Source organism: Gadus macrocephalus, chromosome 6 (assembly GCF_031168955.1).
Source record: "Gadus macrocephalus chromosome 6, ASM3116895v1".
Lineage (NCBI taxonomy): Eukaryota > Metazoa > Chordata > Actinopteri > Gadiformes > Gadidae > Gadus > Gadus macrocephalus.
In genome coordinates, this window is record NC_082387.1 from 14,590,582 (window position 1) to 14,608,262 (window position 17,681).

At 52.2% G+C, this 17,681-nt stretch overlaps 1 protein-coding gene across 1 annotated transcript in view; it reads right to left on the reverse strand.

The window, feature by feature from the left end:
• Positions 1-19: 19 nt before the first annotated feature.
• Positions 20-17,681, reverse strand: part of adgrv1 (adhesion G protein-coupled receptor V1) — a 49,339-nt gene continuing 31,677 nt past the window's right edge. The window contains exons 41-64 of the mRNA XM_060053480.1: positions 17,393-17,572; positions 16,751-16,915; positions 16,328-16,448; positions 15,947-16,070; positions 15,619-15,757; positions 15,337-15,522; positions 14,543-14,778; positions 14,296-14,444; positions 13,985-14,183; positions 13,446-13,665; positions 12,676-12,915; positions 12,011-12,160; positions 11,620-11,840; positions 10,845-11,112; positions 9,505-9,648; positions 7,689-7,860; positions 6,938-7,079; positions 5,840-6,480; positions 5,336-5,596; positions 4,714-4,831; positions 4,017-4,188; positions 2,386-2,631; positions 1,465-1,883; positions 20-500 (exon numbers count right to left, since the gene is read on the reverse strand). Coding sequence (XP_059909463.1) covers positions 1,554-1,883; positions 2,386-2,631; positions 4,017-4,188; positions 4,714-4,831; positions 5,336-5,596; positions 5,840-6,480; positions 6,938-7,079; positions 7,689-7,860; positions 9,505-9,648; positions 10,845-11,112; positions 11,620-11,840; positions 12,011-12,160; positions 12,676-12,915; positions 13,446-13,665; positions 13,985-14,183; positions 14,296-14,444; positions 14,543-14,778; positions 15,337-15,522; positions 15,619-15,757; positions 15,947-16,070; positions 16,328-16,448; positions 16,751-16,915; positions 17,393-17,572 — 4,824 coding nt within the window. The 3' untranslated portion in view covers positions 20-500; positions 1,465-1,553. The remainder of the gene's footprint in view (positions 501-1,464; positions 1,884-2,385; positions 2,632-4,016; positions 4,189-4,713; positions 4,832-5,335; positions 5,597-5,839; positions 6,481-6,937; positions 7,080-7,688; positions 7,861-9,504; positions 9,649-10,844; positions 11,113-11,619; positions 11,841-12,010; positions 12,161-12,675; positions 12,916-13,445; positions 13,666-13,984; positions 14,184-14,295; positions 14,445-14,542; positions 14,779-15,336; positions 15,523-15,618; positions 15,758-15,946; positions 16,071-16,327; positions 16,449-16,750; positions 16,916-17,392; positions 17,573-17,681) is intronic.

Sequence of the window (17,681 nt, forward strand, 5' to 3'; positions counted from 1 at the left end):
TGGATTGCCGAGGTGCCCCTGAGCAAGACACCTGACGCTACCTGACGCTACCTGTCCCGAGGAGAGCTCGCCCTGCATGGTCGACACCGTCTTCGGTGCATGAAGTGTGTTTGACAGGCAATTAATGGGAAGCGCTTTGAGCGGACACAAGTCTGAAAAGGGCTATATCAACGCAGTCCATTCATTATTGACCTTACATTCAAACGTTTTCCGACATATTCGGGTTCCCCCAGAGCCTCAGGGAGTCAAATCTCCCCACATCCTGGAAAAAGAAAGCTTTAATGGATCGAGTTCCTATTTGGGGGGGGATACTGACCGCTTCCGGGCTCTCCACACTGGCTCCCGGTCAGCAGGGAGAAGGCGAACCGCTCGGCCAGCTCGGACAGCTGGCTGAGGCCCCGGGTGTCTCTCTGGCTGGGGTTGGCCATGGCGCAGAGCAGGTCGTAGGTCAGCCCCCGACTGCTCTCCTGTAGAGGGTTCCCCTCCGCCTCCGCCAGGACCTGCTCCAGGGAAACACACCCGTTGTGTCAACGTTTTGGAGAAAGGGACTGACTCGTTGTTTGGTGTGTGAGTGTGTGTGTGTGTGTGGGCATTTGTTTGCGTGCGTAGCTACTATGCTATGTCATATTTGCAAAATAAGCCTATGTGTAATGTCATGTCCATGACATGATTATGCAAGTCACAGTGATTCCAGCTGAACGTTTACGCCTAACACAAACATTATGTATGCAGTGTTTAAGGAAAACTTTTCCTTTGGTCCTGGTGTTAAAATAAACACTCGCTCCTCCTCGTCTCACAAGCTCTGATCTTTCTGCTCAACATCTTTCTCTCGTCTCGCCTTTGTTCTCTCGCTTGCACTCCTCCGCCTACTCCTTCTCATCTAAACAACTTCTAACTTCTCCGCTCTCTTCCTCCCCCTCACTCTGCTTGCCTACTGAGTCACAGCGGCAGGACGCGGGCCTGGTGGCCGCCAAAGAGCCTGATGAGGAGACAATAGGAGAGGCTCCAGTGACGAGTGACTACTGGGAACTACTGGAACCCTCATCGGAGGGTTCCAGTAGCAGCAAGGACACGGATAGAGAACCCACCAACACCAGAACCCCACCAGTCAGACGTGGCTCCTTTACAAAAGGATCGATAAAAGATAGATCTAATTGTTTACTCATGACTCCAGAGGCCATCTCTTTCTCTTCCACTCTCTCTCTCTCTATCCCCCCTCTCTCTCTCTCTCTCTATCCCCCTCTCTCTCTCTATCCCCCTCTCCCTCTCTATCCCTCTCTATCCCTCTCTCTCTCCCCCTCTCTCTCCCCCTCTCTCTCTCTCTCTCTCTCTCTCTCTCCCTCTCTCTCTCCCCCCCTCTCTCTCTCTCTCTCTCTCTCTCTCTCTCTCTCTCTCTCTCTCTCTCTCTCTCTCTCTCTCTCTCTCTCTCTCTCTCCCCCCCCCCTCTCTCTCTCTCCCTCTCACCTTCCCCAGCGCCACCAGCACGGCGGTGGTCTGCTCGGGGGCGAGCAGCGCTGTGGCCTTGTTGATCAGCCCCTGCAGCACGCGGTCCATCACGGCCGCGTTCCAGCGGCTGCTGGAGCGTCTGCAGCTGGTCCAGCAGCGCCCACACCGCCGCGGCCTCCGCGTCTGCCACCAGGGTGACGTTGGCCACGCCCAACTGCGGGTGCACCTGGGCCCCGCCCGACGCTTCGTGGAGCTCCACCCGGAAGCGCTTGGGGGTGGGCTCGGGCGAGGCCTGGCCCGGGGTCAAGGTCACCGACAGCGTAGCGCTGCTCTGGCCCCGGGCGAAGGTCAACTCGTCCTCCTGCTGGAGGAAGTCCCCGGCCGGCAACCGCGGGCCATATCATGGAGCGGCCCACCGCCTCGGGCTGGGGCAGCACCTGCAGGGGACGGCGGCAGGGAGAAGGGGGGGGGGGCGGGGGAGGGAGGGGGCGGGAGGGAGGGGACGGGGGGAGGGAGAAGGGGATGGAGGGAGGGAGGGGACGGGGGGAGGGAGAAGGGGGATGGTGGGAGGGAGGGGACGAGGGCGGGAGAAGGGGGACGGGGGAGGGAGGGGACGGAGGAAGGAGGGGACGGGGGGAGGGAGGGGACGGAGGGAAGGAGGGGACGGAGGGAAGGAGGGGACGGGGGGGAGGGAGAAGGGGGACGGGGGAGGGAGGGGACGGAGGGCGGGGGAGGGAGGGGACGGAGGGCGGGAGAAGGGGGACGAGAGGGTGGATGAGACACATGGGATGGATGGAAGGACGGATGATACAGATAGATTACTTGATGAAGGGATCCAAACTTAACAACGACCTTAACCCTATGAAACGAGCCATTAGCATGACGCCATTGTTCCACAGGTTGCCTGCCCCTCTGTGCACTGCTCCGGGGCCCACTCACCAGCATACGGTACCGCACCGTCAGGACGCCGGCCGCGCTGGCCTGCCTGTGGACCTGCAGGTCGAGCCGCGTGGCCTTCAGCGTGGCCACGGGCAGCCGGGAGGCCGCCGCAAAGTAGATCAGGCCGCCGGGGGGGGCGTCGCTCTCGGCCAGGGTGACGTTGGCGAAGCGCGCCGTCTGGTTGATGGAGGCCCCGGAGCCCACCTCGTAGATCTCCACCAGGAACCAGCTACGCCTCTCTGGCTCCTGGCACGCATGGAGACATGGGATGAGGACGAGGACGAGGAAGGTGCATTACTCCCTGGATCCCTCCTGCCATGTGTTCCAGTACCCGTACTACCATACTATTTAGTACTCCAGAAAAATACTGAGTATGTCCCAATACATAGTATGGAAAATGCAGCATGCCAAAATTACCAGGATGGCACAGCAGAAGATACATGGGTGGCACAACAGGTGTACTAATCATTGACATCACCTGTAGTGTGTCCCAATTGTATGCATACTTTGTGTAAACGGTACGTACTTTGTACGGGTAGCTGCAGTAGGTACTACAAGTAAAAAGGAAAAGTGTGCAATTTGGAACGCAGCCTTGTTCTTGGTTCTTCTATTTCTTCTGTTATGTGTTTTTTTTTTGTGCAAAGGCTGCCGAGGACTCCCCGTTAAACCCATCACAGGCCGATCCGTTATAGGGACATCGCAAACTGAATAGACTGTTCCTCTGCTGACATGCTACACCCACGCCGTCTCCTGGCACGATGTCACCTGACCCACACCAGGGAGAAACCAGAAGCCGGTCAGGATAGAGGAGTCGAGGGGCCAGTGTGGCTACAGACGTGTTCTGTTCCTGCACTGGGGAGCCTTCTCTGATGAATGTTACACACAGCGAGGAGGGCCACGATGCGTCAGGACCACCCACTCAACCATCTCTCCAATTGTCCGCTCCCACAGAGCCATTGCGTGTTCTAAGCATGTCACCGTTCAAAGTGAGTCATGTTTAACACGCGCCACAGTCCCACGCACATACGGGATCCACCCCCTTCCATGAATCATTATGTTCACGGCTGTTCAATCCCATTTTTAGATGCTTTTCACACCTGCGTATTATTCATTGTAGGGGTGATGCATCTAAAGCTAGACTGTACACGATGGGGATGGCGACACTCTGGGAGTCCCCGTTCCTAACCTCTATTGGTCCGTGACCATCATGAGGTCCAATCCTTGAATCCCCAATGCAAAACACACACTCTCCCCCGAGTACATCCTTCTACCCCGACCAGCCGCTCAACCACCCAGTGAACGTAAGCGAATCGTGCCACCCAGTAGTAGCATCAAGGCAGTCCATGTACGGAAACATTGAAACCTTTGGAACAATTCATCAAACATGATTCATGACATTATTTCTCAAAAAACAAAGTGTTGAATAACTAGCGTAGCTCAGACATCGACTGTTGAGTCCCAGTCCACGTAACAAACCCCATAAGCAACGCTCCACATGTACACATTTGTGGAGCCATGAATTCTTTAGGGTGAGGGTTAGGGTGACCTGGCCCCTAAGGTTGGACAACAGCGACACTGCAGACGACCCTATACAAAACGCACCCCGGTCCGTCTCATGTTAGCGGACTGACCTCGTCGGGCCGGACCTCCAGTGTGAGGACACAACGCGTCTGACCCCTCAGACACAGCACGGCGCCCGAGGTGACGAGCAGCTCCTGGGTCAGGTTCACCCCGCCACTGACCAGTGATGGGGCCGCCGCGCTGTGGGTGGCTCTCCAGAAGACCTGCACGTCCTCGAAGGCTCTGCTCACAGGGGGGGGGGGGCAGCGAGGGGGTTAAGGGCTACACCACAGCACAGCTCAGACAACAGCAAGGTCCTATGGCATGTGAAAGCACACACCGGACACACTAACACACACTCACTGACATACAGACACACACACACACACACACAAACGGACACGGACACACACACACACACACACACACACACACTTTGTGTGTCTGTGTTTTGACCTCAGGAAGAACAGCACTCGTCTGTGTACGACACAGACACACAGACACACAGACACAGACACAGACACACACACACACACACACACACACACACACACACGCAGATAGACTGACACAGGTCTTTCCTCATTCTATCATTCATCATCGTGATTATAAATACAATGCTTCAAATATTATTATTTAATTGGCCCTACTATTTTCCTGTTAATATATATTCCTGTATCTGCCTCTTGAGCAGAGCCATAGTGACAGATAGCTGAAGAACGACTGTGAGTGTGAATCCTGGCGGATGTGATGGGGCGGTCCAGCTACCTGTTCTCCTGTCTCTGCAGCACCAGCTGGGCGGTCCTGTTCTCCGAGTCCTCGTCCAGGGTCTGACCCACCAGGGACCCCCGGCTGAAGCCCACAATGCCGTTTTGGAAGTCGCTCCCTGGGATGGGGGGGGGGGACCAGGGGGGAGGGAGGGAGGGAGGGGAGGGAGTGATGATACACAACGGTTTCAACTGATTCCCACACCTGTGTGATGCCTTCATGTACAATGACCCAAACATCGTCCCCACCCCCTTCTTAAGGTCCGGACCCCCCATTGGTTGATGAGGGCAGCGGCAAAGCTCACCTACGTCCTGGTCAAAATTGTAGTGGCTGAAATTGGCCGTATCCATGACAACCACGGTCTGACTAGGGCACCCCTTTGAACAGGTAAGGAACCCTCATCTTATTTCTTGATGAAAAGGTTGTTTGTAAACCATTCAGTAATGGGGGATAGTGGTTCCACTCCGAGCTGAAAGGTTCCCAACATTCCCTTCCTTCTCCTCAAGGAGATTCAAAGGTCGCTTGGGCTGAAGGTGTCTGCCAGAACGACTGGCCGCCAACAAGCCAATGTGCGGTCAGTCACACACAAACAAGACAACAAGGGAACAGATCCACGTCTTACCGAGGATGACGATCTTGGAGAAGGCCCCGAAGCCCTGCTCGGCGAGCTGCCCCCCTCCCTCGGGGTCGGAGAGGTAGACGAAGAAGGCCTCCTGGCCCTCAGGCTCCGAGTCGTCCAGGATGAGCAGCAGCACCGCCGCCTCGCTCTGCCCGGCCTGCAGCCTCACCACACTGGAGGCCAGCCGGAAGTCCTGCCCCTCCCGGGCCAGGGTGCCGTTGTAGTCCAGAGCGAAGGGGAGCGCCGTACCCAACGTGACTCCGCCTACGGAGAGACCGCCGGCGGTCAGAGGGTACGGGAGGAGGCCGATCGGGGAGCGGCCCGGAGACATTTCTACGGCTCAACGGCCACACAATGTACTGTTGGCCGTAGGACTCCCCTTCACCTGCTGCTCTTCTCTTTAGACAATACTGCTACCATAATTATGACACTATATAATAGCTTTATTCACAATCGCAATGGGTTCACAAACTCAACACAATAACAACAAAAACAACAACAGCCCACCTCCGTAGGCGTGGACCCGGACGCTGGCGGCGGCGTCCAGGCCGGCCCCGCCCGGCCCGGCGGCCCTGCGGACCGTCAGCTCCACCCTCTTCTCCTCAACGCCGTCCTGCTCCCGGTCCTCCTCCGTGCGGACCAGGGCGGGCCCGATGCTCAGCACCCCCCCACCTCCTCCATCTCCTCCGTCTCCTCCATCTCCTCCTCCGTCTCCTCCTCCTCCGTCTCCTCCTCCGGTGGCGTTGCTGGCCCTGATGGTGACCCGGGCCACGCTCTGCTCCCGGTCGATGCGTGGCCGGGGGCCGGGCGCCGCCCCCGGCACCCGCACGTCGGTCAGGTTGACGTAGAAGACCTCGTCGGGCTCGGCGAGCGAGTCGTTCGCGATGGCGAGCCGCAGCGAGGCGCGGGTCTGGAGTGGCGAGTCGAAGGCGACCCGGCCGTCCGCCACGGCGCCGAAGTCCTCGTCCGCCGTGGCGCTGCCCGAGGCGGTGGCGTAGGACAGGACGGCGCGGCCGCCGCGGCCGCCGTACAGGCGCTGGACGTGGAGCGTGACGTTCTGGGCGTCCTCGTCGACCAGCACCTGCCGGGACTCGCGGGTGAACCGGTACACGCCCAGCGGCTCCACCTCGGCCACCGTGAAGCCAGGCCTGAGGGGCGGAGTCACACGTCCTCAACACCACTCACTTTATGAACAAACCATCAGAAAATAACTAACTATTCCCATTCCCTCCATGCATGCACTGAGTCAATCAGCCCCGACTTTCCCATCCATGTTGAATGCGCAGGTATCAATGCAGACTGTTAAATCATTCATCTCTCCCTGGACTGTACACAATGTGGTGTTGCCAACAATCTTATCCTATGTCATGCTATCTCTGTTGTATACAGGGAATGGGTTAACCTAGCGATTGTTAGTGCTGTGCACTTGGTTCTATGAACATCCTAACTGTACTTATAGCAATATATTATATTGTTGTTTCACCTTCTTCTGACAAATGTATTTATTCTAAGTCGTGTTGGATGAAAGCGCCTGCTAAACGCCCTAAATGTAAATGTACATGGTACATGAGCTCTCACAAGACGCTATGAATGCTGGGTATTCACCTGAGCCGGACAGCGGCTGTGGTGTTGGCACCGGGGCTGGCAGCAGTCAGATGTATGGCGTAGGCCGCAGGCGCCGAGGGGTTCCACGGAGCGGTCAGCGCGATGGGCCGGCTCCTCTCGCCGTGGGCCAGGCTGACGGAGCCTGGAGGAGCGGGGGACAGCCGTGTGAGGGACGGACCGCTGCTATGATAACAGCAGACCTTTGAGCCGCGGCCATACTGGCTGCTGGCAGCGGTTCACAAGGAGTCTGTGCAATGCACTGGGTTCTGTGTTCGGTCAAGAGGTCTGCACTGGTTGAAATAAATCAAGAACGTGCGACTAAAACGCACGCAGTGAGCTCGACCCATGAATAACTCTGAAACTGTGCGGTATAAAATAGTACTGGGTTGTGTAAAATAAAAATTCTGCGTCAACATTTTTTTGTGTAACAAGGTGTAACTGTACGGCTCCGTCAGATGCCGAACATGTCAAACATAATGTCAGGAATGGCTTTGAAGCCGTACAATGCACGGCACAAAGGATTATTGGAAAGGACGATTGGTGCGATAGCTTGTTGTGCGTGAAACCCCTTAGGACAACATTTTAACTTTCGTTAACTTTATGCGCATGACCTTGTGTTCTATGGACAGTTAACATTCAGTGATGAGCACTGAAGACCTTTCCTAATGTTAAGCATCCAGCGGTAGCGTTGTGATTGCACACCAGCAGCAGTAGAGAGGTGGTTAAGTCAGATATCTCTGTAGGGTCCTACCTGCTGTTGGGCTGACAGCTCCCGGTGTGAACCCGGGCGGCGCCAGGCCTGGAGGATACCCCGTTCTCCAGTCCACGGTGACCCCCCCAAAGAGGCCCGTCCGTGACACTGTTGCCTCGCACTGCCCCGTTTCCAGGCTGGACACCAGGAGGACCACCGAGGCAAAGCCGACCTGGCGGGGCCGCACACAGGGAGGGAGGAGAAAAAGGGAAGCAATCAGGGGTTTATTTCGGTTAACCCTCACAAATCCAACTTAACATTAGAATCTGAGCTCAAATCACAAATCTCTTTCCTTTGCTTCATATTTGGATCGACCAATCTTGTTGCTGGAGGCAGGGAACCGTCGGCCAGCAGTGGTCAAGCCAGCACTTTTTAGTCTAACCACTGTGGAAACCCCCTTCTGAAGGATTTATCCAGTCGTGCAAATGAGTTTTCCTCAGTAAAACGCCTCCTTAACGAAACAACAAGGTGTAATGGGCCCCTGGCTGTGTTTGGTTCGTGGTCCCTGCGCCGAGTCATCTCCCCAGATGTTCTGCTCTAACAGAGTTGGACTGCTGGAACCAAGATTCATTTGGGATGGAGCCTCACAGGACAAAGGCCCCGATTGCTTCTATGGACCTTGACAGCGTTGGGCAGTTAGAAGATTGGGCCTAAAATAGATTTGAACACACAATCACTCTCCCTTTATTAGATTCTGACACTCGCTGTAGCGCGATTTGTTTCAATTTACAAGTCCTGACAAAGCTAATTGTTCACAGCGGAGCCGGGGATGTGAATTAGGTTACCGACCGCAGAAATCCAGTTACGACCGGGGGTTGGCCGTAATATTTAATGTAAATTCAAAGTGACATAAAAGTCGATAGGGCAAACGCCATGACTCAGATCCCAGCAAGCTCATTCCGAAAGAACAGGCGGTTTACATCAGTTCAACACACACACCCATTCACAAATAAATATATAATCTGTAATGCGGCACTTAAAGCCCTTTGCTTCTTTCTTTCTTTTTTATTTATTATACAGGACAGTATTAAAAGTAACAAAGTTACAATTTAAAACGGGCCTGTCTCAGTAAAATAGCTGATTTCCAGCAGGTTCCTGTTCTGCAGCACATCTAACATGTAACAGGGACAAGGCACATCACACGTCACATTTATATACAACACATAACAGGGACATAGCACGTCAGACATCAGTAGGACAATCATATAGACAGCAGACTGAGCACAGACAATGATCTATAATTCAGTGTTCGCAAGTGTATGTGGTGAGTAGTAACAGTTGATAAGCTTTTTTGAACTGTGTGATGGATTGCAATACTCTAATGTGATGGGGAATGCAATTCCAGACTTTGGTGAAAGTATGGATGAAGGACCTCTGCCCATAGCCGTTGTATGCGGGCACTGGGTGGAGGGCCATGGAGACAGATCTAGTGACTCGCACTTGGGGCATGTTATGCATTGGTAAGAGGGAGATGAGTGTTTGTGAAGTGCTGTGTTGGAGTTGAAAATAAAATGTGATAGCGTGACTGTCAATACAATTTTGAAAGGACAGAGCGTGTGATTTAGTGAGTGCAGTGCAGTGGTTTTTTCAATTGTGGAAGATTGCTGTGGATCTTTAAAGCTCAGTTTGCTTATTTTATTAATTTTATTTACTTTGCTTTTTGGGTTGCGTCTTCAGTGTCGAAAGCCCTTATTGTATGTCGCTTTGGACGAAAGCATCAGCTAAATACGTGTGACGTAATGTAATCTGTTATTGTTGGTGATCACATTCCGTCAGTCAATTATTCAGGGTGAAGGAAGCTGCGTTGTGGACTCACTTCAGTGTTGGCAGCCTCTTCCCCAGCCGTCACCATGGTAACCGTGGAGTCCGAGGAGAGACGAGGGGGGGTGCTGAGGAGAGGGCTGACCAGTCTCACGTCCGTCAGTTGCACGGTGAAGTTCTCCCCGATGGCCAGGAACACCTGCGCTCACACATTGAGTTGAGACTATAAATACGGTGTGTTGGTTGGAGGTATCTTATCTCAGCTGTTAGCGATGCATATCTATCAAACTAGATTGACATTAATAAATACAAATAAAACACAGTTTCAATTTGATGCTCTGACAGAATACTCCTGCTTCCGGTTCTTTATTCAATGCTGATGATTGTCTGGAGTTCTTTAAAAATACATTTGACTCAATTAGAGAGATGGTAATTGGACCAGGGTCTTCTCAGAATGGTGGCTGTTCCGCTCAGGGCTTGACTGGCTCCTAACTGCTCCCAAACATGCAACCTGTGTAAAAGACCCTATACCATCTATAGCTTTTACGAAATGGTTTCATGATTTCAATGATCCTATTCTTGATATTATCAAAAGGTCAATTTCCTTGGGATCTGTGTCCTCCCCTGTTAAAAGTGCCATTATCAAACTGCTTGAAAAACTTGGAATATTGATTTGCAAATTACAAACCAATTACAAATGAACCTTTTATGTTTACGACTTCGAAAGGCTGTCGCTGACCAATTTACTACTTAGCCAACAATCATCCTTTTGATCAAATTCAATCAGGCTTTCATTTCCCGTCATTCTACTGAAACAGCGTGGACCACACTTGTCAATGATCTTCTAATGACTGTTGATTCTGACTGAACATCATGGTGGTTGCCTTGCGACTTGAGGGCAGCTTCTGAAACCGTGGAACACAGCCACTATGAGAAGAATATTAGTATCCAGGGAACAGTGCTCTCATGGCTTCATTCATATTGATCAAATAGAACTCACCATGTAAGTTACAATAATACAATTTCAGAATTTTCGAAAATAAGTTTGGTGTACCCCAGGGATCGTTTCTTGGTCCTATGCTTTTTTCTGTCTACACTTCCCCTTGATGACATCATTTACAATTGCAGCATTGATTGTCAGCTGATGATACAGAGCTTTATGTACTTGTAAGTTGTAACCGCAAATTAACTTTCCCAACTCCTAAACTTAGAGGCATGACTAATATAAAAACAATAATGGATAGGCATGAACACTGCTGTTAAATTATGACAAAATGTTGATCTTTTCTGGGTGAATTTACAACTTTGTACATTCAACCTGACTCAGCATTTTGCATGTTCGTGGTTGTCGTGGAGGGGTTCACTTCAGAACGTGCGAAGGGCATTGCGGCTCACCTGGTTGCTAAGCAACAGTGTGATGGAGACAGAGGACTCCCCCTCCGGCAGCAGGACCCTGCCCGTGGCTCTGTCTCCCAGCAGAGCCTGGACCTCCGGCCCGCCGCTGACCACATAGCCCACGCTGGCGTTGCCAAACAGCCCCCCCGACCGCGTGACGTTCAGGAGCAGGAACCGGGCCGGCTCAGCCCCGGGGCCCCCCACCCCCAAGGCCCGCCGGCCGGGGTCCAGGGAGAACACGCCGTGAGGCTCGTCGTTCGCCCGCACCCTGGGGACATGTGGGTGTTAGCATGTTGATGTTAGCATGTTGACTGCCTGAAAGATGCTACGCCAAGTCTGTTTCCAGTTTAGATGTGTTAGGAGTCATGTTCGCTAAGACAATGATCAGAGGTAAACCAAATGTGCGTCCTATAGCTTTTTTATTTGACTGGCCCAATGTACTTATTGTGTCACCAGCCCCCACAAACACACACACACACACATTTTTAATTGCATCCACAAATTTAAACAAACTTAAACAAACGTGGAAGAACTTACGTTTAAAAAAGTGTCTGCTCAACACCCTAAATGTTAATGTAAATGTAAAAGGTCATTCGTTTTTTTGCTTACGGTTCTTATTAAATCGGACGTGAAAAAAAAAGCATTTTAGTTGAAGAATCGAATGAGAATTTGCTCCACTTGCCAAACCATGGCAAATTCTTCAAAAAGGTAAATTAATAAAAATGTCAGTTTTGGTCGGGGTGGTCTGTTTGACGAGATGAGGCGAACCACCCACCTAATGCGTGTACTGGTGAGGTTGGGGTTGCCGTCCAGGGTGGCGCCCCCCTCCACGCCTGTGAGCCTGACCAGGTACAGCTCCTCCACCTCGGGCACCGTGTCGGGCATCAGGCTGAGGAGCAACAGCGCCTCCCGCTGGCCAACCAGGATAACTACATCCCCGGCCACACTCAGGAAGTCACCGGCCAGGTCTGACTCACTTTGGATCTCCCAGTGGATCTGAGGAGGGCAGAAGGAGAACGGGTTGAAGTAAATGAAGAGGGGACAACGGAGTTGAATGCAGATGGATATCGGGATGGAGAAGGAGGAAGAATGGATAGATAATGAAGGAAACAAAGACCAGGATATAGTTTACTTCTACTTCTAAACTACTACTTAGGTGCCGTTACCGTGATGTTTCCCATGACGCCCTCTCTCCGTCTGAGCAGCAGTGAGATGTTGAGCGGGCCCTGGACGTCAGCGGGCTCATCGTAGACCTGCTCGCTCAGCGCCGCCTCATCAAACTGGACGATGCCGTTAGGGTCACCGAACTTCTCAATCTGGAGTACAACCACGGCATTCAATAAGCACGCAAGAAGACAGAAATGGCTAAGGAAAAAATATACATACACCAAACAGAGCACATTCCTTCAGCTCCTGGTCATGGTGTGTTCTCCTAGTGTCCTACCACATCGAGCTATAACGAGCCGCCATCGAACAACCTAGGGCTGATTGAACTCTAAAGGGCTGATTATGTGTCCAAATCGACGCAACGCAAGGACCTCTTACGTCATTGCAGACCCTCCTTGCATCCACCTGACGGGCCTGACGTGCAAACTCCCAAAAATGTTAACCTTGCGTCGAGGCAACGCAGCAACAAGGGCTGGGATTGGTCCGCTCACTAAAACCCGAAGCAAGACCAAAACAGGTTCACGACTATGTCGAAGCGTCTGCGTAGTCCTTGTGTTGCGTCGACGTTGAACCATAATCAGCCCTTAACTCTGTGCTCCTCAAGCGGTCAAGGCCTTCAGCAGTGAACCACGAACGAGGGAGATCGTGAGAGACCTGGACCCACCAGAAGCTGGACCGCCCCGGCCCCGGTGTCCACGTCCACCTCCCCGGACAGGATGCTGAGCTGGACCGTGAACACCTCCTCCACCTCCACCTCCCCATGGGGAAGCAGGGTCAGCCGGATGGCGTGGACCCCCTCCTCCCCGTCGCCCAGGTAGAAGGAGCCGTTGACGGGATCCAGGAAGTCCTGGTTGAGCGGTGGGAGAGGCTCCCTGCTGTTGGGGCCCAGGATGTGCCACGCCACCTAGGAGGAGAACCCGTGTTTGGGTTGAGGATCGATGAGGGGCGGGGGATTTATAGGCAGGATGGACCCCTACATGCTCCTGAATGAATGAATGACAATTCAATCTATATCCCTTTACATCAAAGTGTCTTCTCAATCAATAAGAAGATATTATCCAGACAAAAGTCTGGGGGTTTTATGTTGAAAGAGCCATTAAACAACTGCTGTGTTGTCTAAATTGAGGCGGCAGGTCGTCTGGTAACCGGAAGGTTTGCTGTTAGATCCCCAGTTCATCATAGATAAGTGTTGAGGTGTCCCTGAGCAAGACATCTAACCCTAAACTGCTGCAGAAAAGCTTGGTAGTCCCTTGCATGGTGACACCGCCGTCGGTGAATAAATGTGTGTACGCCCGGGGGAATGTGAGGCGCTTATTGTAAAGTTTTTTTAGTGGCCAAAGTTGGAAATAATATCTGCTAGTATGCAATATGGATGCGGTCTTTTAACCATGAAAGTTAACAGCATGTAACAACGTTCATGGTGTTCGTTCTTACCGTTGCATTTCCCACAAAGCCTCCGGCTCTCTCCAAGACCAGGGTGAGCGAGAGCGTCTCGTTGGGGTTCACCAGAGCAATGCGGCTCTCGTTGAGGAAACGCACAAGCCCGCTCAGAGAGTCACTCTTGGCGATGGTTACCCTGGCAACCGAGTTGGCGCCCAGGACAGCTCCCCCGGTGGCTCGAGACAGCAGCACCTCAAAGATCTCAGCGGCTTCACTGCAGGAGAATCAGATATGTGTACACATGTAGGTATTGTAAAGTGTACAGTTTTTATTAAAAAAATCGGCCCTAATAAAAAACCCTGACCAACAGAAATAATTACTATTACTATTAAATCTGAAAAAACATTAGCACTTGTTTTTAGGGTTGTGGTTGGGAAGAGGCATCATAAACATTCGATTTTTGCATTCATTGCTATGAATGGATGTCTATTGCTATGATGGAATTTTTGTGATATGCATGTTGCTTTTTCTTTACTAAAAACATTCAGCTCTTGTCCAGTCTGTTCGTCCAGGCCCATCCATCTCTCCCTCACCTGTCCAGGTCGTCCATGATTGTGATGTTGATGAAGCTGGTGTCCTGCCCGTGGCTGAAGGTGACCGACCCGTTGGACAGGAAGTAGTCCAGGTCAGGGGTCGCGCTCAGACCCCTGGAGACGTACTGAGCCGACACCTGCCCCCACTGACCCCCCAATCTCAGCACAGGGATCACCAGATACCCTGCATCCTCCTCCACTACAGAGGAATATATGCAATGTAAAAGAAGAAGAAATGCATTGTAGTACGATTAAACCTTATTGGAACAACAATCACTGATAATAATCAAACATTGATAAAGACCACTCACCTATGATGTCGAGGTGATCCGGGTGGAACTCCAGAATGCCCTCAGCGTTGTCGTTCTTCAGTATGACCACGATGACTGAGGAGATGTTCCCTACCGTCGGAGGCAGATCCAACTGGAGCCCCGACTCCCTCACAGTGTAGTCCACGCCACTTACCACCAGAGGGAGACAGAGGACACATAATGTTAGTCCCCGAAGAGACTTCTCTTTCACATCCTCTACTATTGTCAACTGTTGTCAAACCGCTACCTGACGTTAAGAAGCTCCACGCTCGTGATGCTGAGGTGAAACTCCTCGGGCCCTTCCGGGAGGACGTCGTCAACGATGCGCAGCGGGACTTCCTGTGACGCCTGGCCCGGCGCGAACAGCAGCCGGCCGGCCTCGGGGCTGAAGTCCAGCCCGCTGAAGGCAGAGCCGCCTGACGTCTCGTAGCTGAGCGCCACCTCCCCCAGGCCGCCCCCGGAGCGGACCACCGTCACGTTCACCTGGGGGGGAAACTCACATGAGCGTCGGGAATCACAGAGGAGGAACTGAACGTGATGACAAGGAGATCGACTGGTGGATGATGGGTTGAAGAGGAAGAGTCGGACATGAGCAATCGGAGAAGATGAAGCCTGGTGGATTGATTGAATGAAGTAAATGTGAATGCCTGGACTCTCCTTATAGGTAACCGGCCAGCACCCCATCACATATTTAAAACGTTTTGCCTGTATGGATGTATGTATGTCAATTATGGCCCCTAATGCACTCCTAACCACCCCTTGAATGAGGGATCCCCCATTTTGCGTTCATCCTCCAGATTTCTTCCTTGCTCATTAAGGGAGTTTTTTCTCGCCTTCTGGAGGGCTAGGGTCAGGGGGGGGGGCGTCATACACACACGGCCTGTTATGCCCTTTGAGACTCTACCTGTGACTCAGTGCTATAGAAAGGACATTGAATTGAACAGAAGGACGGTCATGACGAACCGGTAATGAAGAATCGAAGATGAACCATCAGAGATCAAAACGTGAGAGACAACGCGTTCAATAACCAAAGCGTCTCACCAGCCCCTCTTCCTCGGTGACGGCGACCTCCCGCTGGGCGAAGGAGAAGCTGCCGTGCGGGTGGTCGCTGGCTGCCATGGTGACCGTGGCGTGGCTCGCCGAGGGGCTGACGTCCAGACCGGGCGTGGCGGCGGCGAGGGTCAGCAGGTACACCCGCCGCTCCTCTGGAACCTCGTCGTCCAGCGCCTGGGGACACAGTGGGCGGGTTAACACCGTCAGGGTGGTCCCGGGGGGCCGTACGGAGGGGTGATGGGGTCTTATTGGTAGGTGGGGGTGGAGTACTTTAAGGGTGATGCTAGCGGCGGATTGCCCGTCTCGCATGGTCACGACGCCGGAGATCTGCTCAAACTCGGTCGCGTCAGCGGGAGCGATGTTCCAGGAGAACTGTACCTCCCCGAAGACCCCTGGCCCCCGCACGAGGCTGGTGACACAAGCGCCCACATACACAAGCGCACACATACACACAAAAGCCCCCAAACACACACACACACACACATTTTTAATTGCATCCACAAATTTAAACAAACTTAAACAAACGTGAAAGAACTTACGTTTAAAAAAACATACAAAATGGACGTTGTATTTATCTGGTTGAACATATCCTGTGTACCTGACCACCGTGCTTCCATTGTATCCCCTCTCAGGTTCACCAATGAAAACATCCCTGGAGGACTCGGCCACGCCCACCATGCCCAAGGCCGCTCGGTCGGCCTGGATGGTGATGCTGGCCAGACCTACAGTGTATATACACACATGCATCACAGTATAGGAGAGGGGAAAGGTCAACATGAATGTTAGGGTGTCTCTCTGGTCAGTCAGCAGCAGCAGTTGTTGTCAATAACTAAACACCATTCTTCTCTGTAATCCAACTAGTATCAACACATTCACTGAGTGATTCAACTTCAACTAGATGGACAGTGTCAAAGAGACCCTTTCACTGAGGTCCTCATAGGACCAACATCTGAGCTCCAGGCTCCCCTGACCCACTGACCGGCTAAGGGGTCGATGACGGCCGCGCTGGTGCCTGGGAGCAGCCGCACTGTGAAGCTCTCGTCTCCCTCCAGCGCAGTGTCTTCCAGCGCCCTGATCACAAAGCTCTGAGTGGACTCCGTCTGAGAGGGAACAGTGTAGAAGACGTTGAGGTTCAATTCTGCATCCTAATGTGTCCAGCATCATTTAAATTTCCCTCACAGAATTCCTTAATGACGACCAGGCCGGGTTATTAATCACTTTCCTCAATTGAAATAGAAACATGAAAACACGTGCAAATCTAATATATATTTTAATGGTCCTCATGGGGATCTCCCACACCTAGGTCAACACGTACTCTCCCAAATTACAACGATGTATTCACCGAATTAACCTCCAAAAACCATGTGCTAATAACAAAAGGCTCTGCTGCTTTGTGCCGTACCTCCGCAAAGACAAGGGTTCCACTGAGAGGTGAGAGGTCGTCCCTGGCCAGGTCTTCTAGTTGCCATGCCAACGTCACCACACCCCGGCCCCCTGTACTCCGGAGCACCGTGAGCGTCGCCACGGCAGCGGGGTCGTTGGTGAACTCGGGCTCGCTGACTGTAACCTAAACAGGGTTGAAACGGATGGGATTGGCCGGTTGATGATGATGATGGGGTACACTGGTTGACACTGTTGCTATGGACATTAAGCACTCGCTTCTGCTGTCTTGATGCTAATGATATGCTAGTATTGGTAGGAGAATCCCAAAACTCCCATTGACAAGATTGGATGGCTAACTTCTTTACGTAGAAGGTACAAGCCTGGTGAGTCCGTTTTTTTGGTGGTATACAGTTGGTATACAGAGTACTCTTTCTGGACATTGACGGCTTATTTTGCACTTGAACCGACTAATATTCTAACATAAATAGTACCTGGAGGTTAACAGGGGTTGATGTTCCCTAGAGATTTAAGCTTTAAGAGGTATAAAGCAACGTGGATGACATAAAGTCATAAAATAAGTTACATTGGGGAACTATTAAGAATGCTTTTGAGGGAGGTAAATGTGAGGGTTTTTTGGAAGCGTTATTATGTCTGGACTAACTTCCTGGTCCTGGAATCCAAATCTTCCCAGAGGAGAGTCATTGGCCGGAATGCTGGCCGTCACGGACGTCACCGTCCCCAACCGGGCTCCACCAGTCACACGCAGCAGAGACACTGTGAAAGTTTCCTCCACCTCCACCTCCTCATCATCGATGATGGTGATGTCAATCGTGGCATCTCTCTTAAGACAAGGAAAAACAAATCTCGTTCTTTAACTTCATCTACCTTTAAATCGTTGAGGGAATAACTATGAATGGGGTTATGTTTTAAGGACCCTAAAGGAACAGTGT